The sequence below is a fragment of the Diorhabda sublineata genome, chromosome 5 (genome assembly GCF_026230105.1).
Source record: "Diorhabda sublineata isolate icDioSubl1.1 chromosome 5, icDioSubl1.1, whole genome shotgun sequence".
Lineage (NCBI taxonomy): Eukaryota > Metazoa > Arthropoda > Insecta > Coleoptera > Chrysomelidae > Diorhabda > Diorhabda sublineata.
The window spans coordinates 20,131,564-20,143,236 of NC_079478.1; the positions used below are offsets into that span (position 1 = coordinate 20,131,564).

The following is an 11,673-nucleotide window of genomic DNA, read 5'->3' on the forward strand; positions in this document are numbered from 1 at the left end:
TTGATTCTATACGATAGATAGATCTACAGACTGGTAAATCGAATTCAATTCAGTATTGTACTAAAAAAGATAAAAAGTTAACAATATTTTCATTCATAAGTTATAAAACATCTATTATCATATATTGAAAATATCATATTACGCAGAACGTGAATAGCAGAGAGTTGCTAAAGTAAGGCGTTAGTTATCGTGATATGCTTTTGATATATGTTCGTTTACGATAGATGGATCCACTGACCACTAAAATGAATTTTATTTTTTGGTGAAACTGATACAAAAGCGACATAGTTAGAAAAACGAAATGACATAATTTTATGAAAAATATTTTGTTATATACTTGAAGAGAATTACTACTAATTTTGTGTGAAGTTGAATGTCATACTATGTACGTATCAAGGTAGATACAGGAACGGTTCATTGATTTTTACTGCACTAATTTTTAAATTATTATGTCGTTGAATGTTCGGAGATTTTTGAATAAATTGGCAGAAGAATAGAATTTTTTTTGGTACGGATATAACTGACACAATCACTCGAGCTAATATCCTAACATATTTTATCTTCATAATTCTACAACTTTGATTTTTTATGATGGTGGGAGTGTAGTTTATAATTACCTACTTTTTGAAAACATGAAATAAAAAGATAGATGGGTCGAATATAAATAAAACACCAACAAAAGATATATTGAGAAAGAAAATAACTTTGAATAATCATTATACCTAATTATTATATTATACTGTTTTTTTTTTTTTCGGGCTTCGGTTAATAAGTCATACGTGACGTTTCGCCCACGTACGCGGCGGGCATTCTCAAAGTTATTAAATGCCCAAATGTCAACGAACAAAAGAATATGTTAAATTAATTATATTATTAATGTGAGATACTACTTTTCAACATACATATTTAATTATATGAATATATTTTTCCAATTAATACATAAATACATTTTCTATTTTTTGACGTGTTTAATTCCCTTTCGTAATGCTTCTTTATTTAAATCCGAGCCCCATTTTGGATAAAATTCGTTCCTTTCCAATTCCAAACGCGTGTTGAAATTTTCCTCAACCGCAACGTTTGCCACCGCTTTATAAGATCGAGTTATAGAACTATCAATTGTAGTCAGACTTTTTATAAATTCCAGTGCCTCTTCCATCCTATTATCCGTCTTTACTACTTTATAAACGAAGCCTAATTCTAGACATTCTTCGGGATTGTACATTTTTGACGATAGCAGAATCTCCAGAGCTTTTCTTTGTCCTACGATTTGAATTAACCTGAAAAGGTCATTTTTAAAAACGTATTTATGAATGATTAAAATAGAAGCTAGTAATATTGAAGTTTTGAATATTTGACAGTGGTAACGTATGAAGATATTTTCTTTTGAGTCACTAGGGGTGGGCCAAATAATCGATTAATCGAAAAATATCGATTAATCGGAAAATATAAAAATATCGATAAGATAATCTTGAGGTTGTTAAAAAGTTTCGCGGCTATGGTATACACACTATTTTTCATACAATAGTTAAAATAATCAAATAATATAATAAGCAATTTAACGATTTTCTGAATAATTATTTCAAATATCTTCTGTGGGTTAATTATTTGATTTGTTTTTATTGGGAATCAAACCATAATGTCTGCTGTATATTCCTAGTGGAACATACTCGTTCTTTCTCTTGTTTTTTGTAGGAATATCAAACTACAATCGTTCTTTTGAAGCTTTATTTCCGATATTCGAATAATCGAAAATTAATTATTTCCAATTGATCGATTATTTTCGATTGATGGATCGAAAATAACCGATTATTTTATATAATGGATTATATTTTTTGATAATTGCCCAGCCCTATGTGTCACTATAGTTTATCCATAAAATTCCTCCTTCAGATCGGGAACATTAATGTTCGTTCGAAATTTTCATCAAACCACGTGATTTTGAATAAATTAAAAGAAATATTTAGATAAATTATCTAATTTACGAATCAACTTGGTAATTTTTTTTATTTACTTACCTAGTCGCTCCTCCCCAAGCTGTCATTATTCCCATTTTCCCATGGACGAATCCCAATTTAGCATCATCGGCGAGCAAGATAAAATCGGAAAAAACAGATATTTCAGCTCCTCCTCCTACCGTCACCCCATGTACTAATGTAACGCTAACTAGGGGTAGTTTTCTGAATCTTAAAACATTGTAAACAATAACAAAATAATCGACGACGAAAATTCAATATATTTTACCTTTTCAGAATATCGTGCATATAGTAACTCATGTAAAAACCAGCTGTTGGATTATTTTCTTTTCTTGCGAAATCTAAATCTCCTCCCGAACAGAAATTCACTCCTTTGCTAAATATAAGAACGGCTTTACCATCAACCCAACTTTCTAATTCTCGTACACATTTATTTAAATCGGTCAACATTTTTCCTAGGTACAATTCTTTTTATAAAAATTAAAAGTAAATTTAAAACTTACCACTAATAGCGTTCCTTTTCTCTTGATGATTTATACAAATCATCGCAATACCATCATCCCAATGGTCTTTTAATAAAGTTATTTCTCCTCCTTTGTACCGAGATAAAAATTTTTCCATATATTCCAAATCATTACTTAGATCCATGGATAACGTTTACTTACAATTCATTCAATTTATTAAGTTTTCAAAACAGTAACTGTTTTATTAAAATCGAAACGATGAATTATTCAATCGGCATAATTGGTATTCGGGTCATTGTATAAATATTCATTTTGTTCGAATGACATAAGTTAAACATGATACAGTTGTCTCATGTATTACAATCTATTTAATATAGATATTTTACGTTTTTTTTAGAATCTACTACTACACTACTAAAATCAAATGAGCAATGCAAAAATCGATATTTTTATTTATCGAGCAATGATCAGCGATTGATTGATCCCAAATAAATCTAACGTTGAAATTTAATTAAAAATGAAGAGAAACAATTTAAGTATATCATTAAGTATAAAAAATTGAATATTGAAGTTAAAGAATAATAAAAGAGAATTTATTTAGAGTTTCAATGAAAAAATATCAAAAAATTGCCGCAGCAACTTTGTTACTGTCAGCTAGAAAAATCTATGATTTCCTTTGATAAACACAAAATAATCGGCTGCTTAATAAAACTGTAAACAGAAACTGAAAAATAACTTGTCAAAAATATCTTCGACTTGTATTACCTTTGATCAATTAGAACTGACCATTTCTATAAATTCGTCTCACATTTTCATTACCTCCATTATTAATTTCGATTAATGTATCGATAATTCGATTTATAGACCCCTATATAACTGTTGGCCATTATATGGGGGCACTTATACCACCTGATGTCAAAGTTCATCAATAGCATTCTCTTATATTTCGACGAATCATAATATTTTTCTTATCGATATTATTGGCTAGCATTTAGGCTTAAACTTGAAGATATACTTGACACGATTATTCGTATAAGTATTCTAACTTAAATATCTATTTTTATACTGTGAAATTATTTTCGAAAATGAGATAATATGAACAAATAATATTATCATAAAAAGCGACGTTTTAGTGTCCCATATTTTGAGGTTATACTAAAAAATGTCAAAATTCCAAATGTTATATTAAAATTTTCGTGAAATTATCTTTAATTATAAATAAAAATGGCTGTAGAATTAACACCGGTATCTTTAAAAGCTGAACACATGGGTGCACCTCCGGCGAATTCTGTAAAGTATAATCCAAACTATCGCATCGATCACTTCAACAATTACAGAAACGAGGTACTATCCCGGATACCTCCTTCTCACTACGAATGGGGTGGAATGTCCAGTATTTACACTCCCTCGCCTGATTTTTCGACTTATAAAAATACGTTAATACATAACAATTTTCCCAGATCGGAGGTTAGCGGCATTGATAGAGAACGGTCCCAACAGGTGGATGATTACTATCTCATGTGCCAATTACACAGAGATCAGTATAAAGATACCTCAGGTAATCTATAAGTAATTTTTCCTTAAAGACATTCGCAACTCTTTCAAAAACAATTATGTCATGTCTTCTAGTTACTTTATAAAACGTAACTAATAGAATAAAAAAATTCAAAAGGTTTTTAAATAGTTCAAGAATGAGACATATTTGCGAAAGTACTCTAAAGAAAATAACAAGTTCGTTGTTTTTCAAAATGCAATAACATCAAAAATAAAGAACTTTTCACTACCGAAAATTTGCAACTTTATTGTTTGAATTTGCACCGTCGAAAAAATGCGATAATTTTTAACGGGTTTTTCATAATCATACAATATTTGTTAAAACATTGAATGAATGAATATTTAAATTCCCCACGATAGAATGAAGTAAAATAATAAATAAGAGTTTATTTTTCTATAAATAGGATAATTTAATCCGCCGTGTTTTCCAATAATTATAAAAAAACCGTTATGAATTATCGCATTTTTTCTACGGTCCAAATTCAAACAATAAAGTTGCAAATTTTCGGTAGTGAAAAGTTCTTTATTTTTGATGTTATTGCATTTTGGAAAACAACGAACTTTGTGATTTCTTTGCGTAAAAATTGTCAAGTTGCAAATTTTCTTAAATAGATATCATATAAGTGCAAATTGAGCCCTACACGTAGGTATTTTTATAATTTTAATAACTTGCATGCTGACGGCCAACAGGGTGTTGGTTCCTTATAGATGTTATTATGATAGGATTGAAAACAAACGGTATTATAGATAATATAACATTCCAGGTAGATTACATCCTCTGAATTACTTCAAAAAGCCAGAATACTTGTATCAGTGTCCAATAGATCCAACAAGTCACTATATTAAATATCCAGATTATCATGTGAAGTATTCGCAACCTATTGTCCTTCCATTGACGTTAGAAAGAACACTGAAAACTCCTTTACTCCCAGATCGAGCTCTAACTGGTATTTATAATGCCAGTAGTGACATAGCTTATAAACGTTAATTGTTTTTCATTTCAATAAAGAAATAATTTGTGCTGTTTAATTTAATGAAACACTAAACTGAAAAGTAATTAATATTTTAGTCTAATCCAAATTAATTTTATATAATGTATTAAATTAACACGGAGTTGGATAAAAGCATTTTGTGCATTTGCTTTTTATGACAGAACATTCATCCTCTTCCCCACATAACTTGCACTACTTCCAGCTGCACTAAGATCCAGATTTTTCTTAGACCTTATATCATTCAAGCTCTGACGATTAATGAAACTCTGAAAGCACATTCATTCTTATTTTTTTTTTTCAATAACTTCTTACTCGTATTGTTTATTTTGTTACATTACATCCTTTCTTGTTTCCCTTCCCGACTACTGATAACCCAAACCAAAAAAAAGCCGTGGGCAGCAGACCTCCATCACGAAAGTCGAATTTTTCGTGGAATGAAGAATTTAACTAATATACAAACAAATCTTTCCATAAAATGAATTTCTTGGAAATGATATTAATTCTCAATCTTATTTCTTTATATGGAAAATTTGCTATTCCTCAATAACTTTTCATTTCACAAGTTAACTCTCTCTCTAGAATGAAAATTCATAATTTCAATAGATCCGGTGGTCTTGTTCAATTTCAATTGACAACAAAGAAAAAATTGTCATAATGACAAGAAATTTTGAAAATGGGAAGTAAAAAAAATCACCCTAGCAACGATCATACTCGTATTATTCATTAAATAGGAGGCGGTCCAGTTCAACAATTACAACGATCAAAATGATTTTGGGCGTTTTGTGCTAGAAGAACTGAAGAAGAAAACTTTGAACTTGAGAAAGACAATTCTTCAACATCACCCCTACTAGCATACGAAGTTCGAACCCTCTAGTTAAACTTTTTCTGGCCAAAAAATAAGAAAATATAACAAAAATGACCATAAAATGGAGAGGGGTGGAGATGGAAAGTTTCGACCTTAGACCGGAAATCATCTCGCAACTAATTGAAGCTACATGTGGAATTTCATTTTTCAGTCGCTTTTCGTTTGACCTGCAGAGGTAAGCAAAAGTCAAAAACCACTTTTTTGCACTGCGACCCCTCGAAATATTTATTTGTTTTCAACCAAACTCTAATAACATCAATCCGCCGCCAAAAAAACCATGTATGCTAATTTTGAACCAAATCGGACCCATAGCAATTGCTCGAGAGACGAAAATAAGAATTGTAGCTTAAACAGATATATATATATATATATATATATATATATATATATATATATATATATATATATATATATATATATATAAATTATAAATTACAGACATTCGAAAAACCATCATAATCGTGTTCAGGAGGTCTCAAAACATGGGAAAAATGATGTGCCCCCCATTTTTCTTCTAGTCATGCCTACCGTAATAGTCTAATTTTTCCTTGAAAAATTCGACTAAATATATAGTGCGAGGATTGCTTATCCACAGCCCTTTGACCCTTTATTAATAAAATGTGGAGGGTCTCAAGCCCTTCTAACATACATAGGCTTGTAGCCTTAAAAATTTCCTTTGAAAGGGTTTTTTGTACGATGTCATATCTTCAAAATTAATGGAGTTATATAAAAAATAAGAATCTAAAATTTTTTTGTGAATTATAGGTTATGAAAAAGTTTCAAATTTTGTCGCACGGATTTTTACTATTGATGCTAAGTTTCCTGTAGGTACATTTAAGAATACCAAGAGATGATATACTTATAATCTTGGTAAAGGAGTGTTTCTTAAGGGTTGAATAATAAAAATAAAACAATTTACACACCTTGCGACCTTGTAGATCTCGATATGAAGAGTCAGATGAAGTTAATTCTAAATTTTCAGGAAAATCAAAGCTGCGTTAACGTATTCGGAGGTTTGAAATTATTTTTAGCTCGAATGCACTAATTCCCAGATCAATTTTGAATCGTTAACATGGGAACGAGATAATAGCAGTTCGAATGAATCGCTTGTTTCTTTCCACATTAATTTCCAAACATTTTTCAATGGCAAGTATCTCTATCTCAAAGGCGTTCGCTAGGGTTAATCATACCTATAGGCTCGAGATAAATGTTTAAACCTATGTGTGAATTGTTCTCTGAGAGAAAATATATCCTTGCAAAAATTTTGACTTATTTCGTTTTAATGACGATTTTTCACGTAAAATACTAGCATATATCGTTTATCAATAATTATTCTTCTATTCTTTCGTCGATATTGTTATTTTTATTATTAAATATAGATATTATTATGTATTAGATATTGCCCCTAAATGTTCAGGCTATTTTGTCTGTGTTCAGTTGTTGTACAATTTTGACAAATATATAGAGTTGTCAGAAAACAGTCAGCGTTTTATATTTTATTTAAGTTTATTGTAGTTTTTCCATTGCAAGGACTAACATAACCAATAGGTTATGGGCCCAGAACGTTGTTAAGAAGAATTAGTAATATTTCGTGGCTGAAATCAGTCAAGAAAAATTTAGCGTTTTAATGACAAGGTCAAAAGAGAAAAGTCTCGAAAGAATTTAGAAAAATGACTACAAATACAACGATAACAATACTAGAAGCTAACAATTTTAGCAACTGGCTGTTTAGGAACAAAATATTATGCCGAAAAGATAAGTGTTGATGAGAGGCAATAGATGGTGATCCAACAGACTCAACAGCAAGTAGAAAAGAGAAGGATGAATGGGAGTGAAGATGCAAAAGCTCAGTCTATTAATATTCCGGTATACCTATCAGATAAGCATTTAGGTATTATTAAAGAATACATAACGGGCAAAGGACAAAATGAGGCACTTAAAAATGTGTTTGTAAGGACAAGTTCTTTGACTAAGATGGCATTATGGAGAAAATTATTAACAATGAGAAATAAGGAAATTGAAAAAATGGAAGATCAATTTTTAAAATTTGATACAGCTATAAGAGATCTCAAAGATATGGGATCTATATTAGATGAAGGAGATAAAGTATGTCTTTTATTGTTTGCTTTACCTCCAAAATACAATAATGTACCCACTGTTTTGGAAACAATGGAAAATATTAAGTTAGATCTCGTTAAAGCTAGACTATTAGAGGAAGAACTTAAAAATAATTCACAGTCGGACACTACAGAATCTAGTTTTAAAGCTTCAAATGGGTGCTATAAATGTGGAAGCCAAGAACACTGGTTTTCACAATGTCCTAAGCGAGACAGAAGTAGAGGTGGTTACAGAGGACGTGGAAGAAGAAGAATAAGAAATAGAGGAAGACAAAGATCATGTACTCAAAATTCAGGTCAAGCTAATGTTATAAAAGAAAGAGAGGAAGAAGTGCAACTGTATGCAGCAAATTTATGTTCTGAAACAAATGGAAAAATGACAATGATTTTGTATTCTGGAGCAAGTAATCACTTATTGAAAGAGGAACTAGAAAATAATATGGATAATATAAGAAAGCTGTACACGCCCGTAACCATTCATATTGCAAACGGTGACATTTTACAAGCAAATAAAATAGGAACTCTGAAAACAGAAACTCAAGGACAAAAGTTTTGTTTGGAAGGATTGATCGTTCAAAATATGAAACATAATTTGTCATCACTTTCGAAAATTACCTCAATGGATCATAAAATTATAGTAGAAAGAGAAAAGACGATTATACGAGATAAAAATTTGCGCTTAAATTGTAAAATCAAGAATGGTCTATATGTGTTGATACTTGACAAAATAAGACATGAAGATGAGAAATGTAATGTTATATTAGATGAAGATATATGGCACAGAAGACTGGATTATGCCGGAAAAGATGTTTTAATTCAGTTAGGATTACCAGCAGAAAATAAAATTTGCTCTACATGTATGGAAAGAAAAGGTACTGATAGAGAAAGAAAATCAACCAAAATTGGCGAATTGATCCACAGCGACGTTTGTGGTCCAATGAACCCAACCGCTTTTGATGGATCGCGATATTTTCAGACCATTATCGATGATTATTCGCATTTTGTTGTCGTTAAAACTCTCACAACAAAAAATGAAGTTTATAAAAATTTAGAAGTTAACATAGTAGAATTGGAAAGGCAAAAAGAAGTAAATGTTAGAGCGATTAGATTAGATAACGGTGGTGAATTTACAACAAATAGATTTAAAGAATTCTGCAAGAAGAAAGGAATCATTTTGGAGTATACAATGCCACATACACCACAACAAAACGGAACCGCCGAATGATAATGAATAGAACTCTTTTAGACAAAATTAGAACAAAAATAATAGATTGCGGTATGCCTAAAGAAATGTTTGTCAAAAGAAAAATTTGTTGGTTTTCGAACCTTTTTTTGGCAATATAAATGTTTAGATTATTAATACATTTAAGTTGAGGGGGTGTATTAAATATAGATATTAGTATGTATTAGATAGTGTCCCTATATGTTCAGGGTATTTTGTCAATTTGACAATTTAATTAAAAAAAAATATAAATATAGAGTTGACGTCTTTGAGTTGTCAGAAAACAGCCGGCGTTTTATTTTTTATTTAAGTTTATTGTAGTTTTTCTATTGCAATGACTAACGTAACTAATATTTATTACTTTTAGTTACATTATAATCTTTTGATAAATTTTATAGTTGGTAAAATCCGAAAAATGTCAATCTAATACTGATTTACGTATTTCCGAATCTATCGTTAGGATTATGCAAGAATGAATGAAAAAAATACGGTTCGACATAAAAAATAGAGGAAATACCTACTTATTAAATTTTTCTTCCTCTATGGGACACCAGCTTGTCATACGTTGAGTGTTAGAAGTTGATCTCTCGCATTAGATGGTGGTTTCACAGGCGAGTTCTTTTGGCGGCCCATAAGGCATAATACGGGCTATTGTGAGTGTATACAAGCGGCCGCTTTGGCGGTCCCATTTACGGGCCCACCCTCTGTGAATTCGAAATTTATGTGCAGCGCACTGTTTGTAGTCACCGTGTACCCAACATTTATAAGCGAGGTGACAACAACACAACATTCTCCTCTTTTTCTCCTTTTAACATTCGTTATTCATGTTACGGAACAACCTGTTGTTAGATTTACATGATTTTTACAAATTCCAAAATGTTTTGTTGCAAAAAATATATACGGAATCAAAGACGTAACAAAAATATTTCTATTTAGACCAAAAAATCTAAAATTAAATAATTTTAAAACTCAGAAACGGATTATTTGATTTAATCGAGTGCCAATGCGGATTTTTAAACCAAAATCCAAACATCTCCATCTGTTTATTCAAGTTCTTACTAGGTTTGAAAAATTTGAAAAACGTACGTTGTCTGTACAATGAAAGAAAGAAAACCAGAGACTTGAATGATGTATAAGAAAAGAAAACTATAAGATTACATTTTAGAAATAAAAAGTTTGCGTAAATCAAATATGCATAGATTATTGGGGCTTCTTTGACAGTGAATCGAAGTTTATGATAATGACAACGAGAAGTTATCCACTACAACTGAACTAAGAAAAAGCAATAAGATTAGAACAAGTTCAAAATTATATCTGGATGTGGTTATCAATGACGACGGTCACGAAGTGGTTAGGTAATATAGAAGCAAAAATGACGAAAGGAAATGTACAATTAGAAGAACTAAATGTTTTCCGCGCTCAACCGGACCTGTAAAGGTCTAGACTAGTACTAGGCTTACATAAGGATAAAAAAATTACAACCAATTCCTTGAATTTTATTCCCTTCTATGATGTTATGATTAATAAGTTGGTAATACGTATTTTATATAAGCTCCAAATAAGAAGTTGGTTAACCAGGATTCAATATTTAGATATCGATAATTTTTCGGAGTGTAATTAATTTACAGAAGTATTTAATACCAAATTTTTTCGAAGGTCTTGGAGATGCAACCTAAAAATCTCCAGAAAGGCGAAGCTACATCAGTACAAAACAATCAGAAGACCCACAGTGGACTAGGAAAACGAAACGTTGATTCTTAACAAAACAGATGAAGGGAAATTAGATTTATTATGGAATAAGGAATTATGACTGACAAGAATAAATAATGAAATACGAAATTTGGTAGAAGTAGAAATGCGTTAGATCCAAAAGAGTAGAGTCACATGAAGATAATGCCAGATTTAAGATTTTAGAACAACAATAAAAAAGAAAAAATAGTAAGTAGAGATGATGGAAGACCTAAGCGTTCAAAATAAAATCGATAAATGTATCATACCACGTTTCCATTTGTGAATATATTCCTAATGATGCCTGGTGTTTGGTGACAATTCATGGGTATTATTTACAGGAGCTGCTTTAACCTTTATTAGACTATCTCTACACTCCCTGGCCAAATTATTAGACGCACTGCAAGATTTCATATAAAATATTAATTACCGAGTGATATTGCACCGTTTTATTGTTTAAAAATGCATTGTTTTTTATTTTTATATTATCTAATAAATGACCAATTAATTTAACATAAATAAAATTTAGATTTCAATCAAATATTTATTAAATTTTGCAGAAAAGTTTTAAATTCTGCGCGGCATGCTACCAATTCAAGACTGTACTGTCTCCTGTATTTGAGGATGATGATTCCACACATGAATAATCTTTTCTAGAAGCTGGGTTTTGTTGGTAATCACATCCTTAGCTACTTCTCTTTCCATTAGCTCCCACACATTTTCAATCGGATTCATATCGGGACTATTACTCGGCCAAT

General features: G+C 30.7%; 2 protein-coding genes across 2 annotated transcripts; one reads left to right on the top strand and one right to left on the bottom strand.

Annotated features, from left to right (window-relative positions):
- Window positions 1–671: 671 nt before the first annotated feature.
- LOC130444058 (ethylmalonyl-CoA decarboxylase-like) lies at window positions 672–2,661 on the bottom strand. Its single transcript, XM_056779031.1, has 4 exons — window positions 2,477–2,661; window positions 2,242–2,428; window positions 2,016–2,183; window positions 672–1,277 (listed from the first exon to the last, which is right to left on the bottom strand). The coding sequence occupies exons 1-4, from the start codon at window positions 2,619–2,621 to the stop codon at window positions 953–955; spliced, it is 825 nt and encodes a 274-aa protein (XP_056635009.1). The 5' UTR covers window positions 2,622–2,661; the 3' UTR covers window positions 672–952.
- A 1,000-nt stretch (window positions 2,662–3,661) lies between these two features.
- LOC130444460 (uncharacterized) lies at window positions 3,662–4,979 on the top strand. The gene is made up of 2 exons (XM_056779584.1): window positions 3,662–3,995; window positions 4,756–4,979. Exons 1-2 carry the CDS (start codon window positions 3,662–3,664, stop codon window positions 4,977–4,979), a joined length of 558 nt encoding a protein of 185 aa, XP_056635562.1.
- The last annotated feature ends 6,694 nt before the right edge of the window (window positions 4,980–11,673 follow it).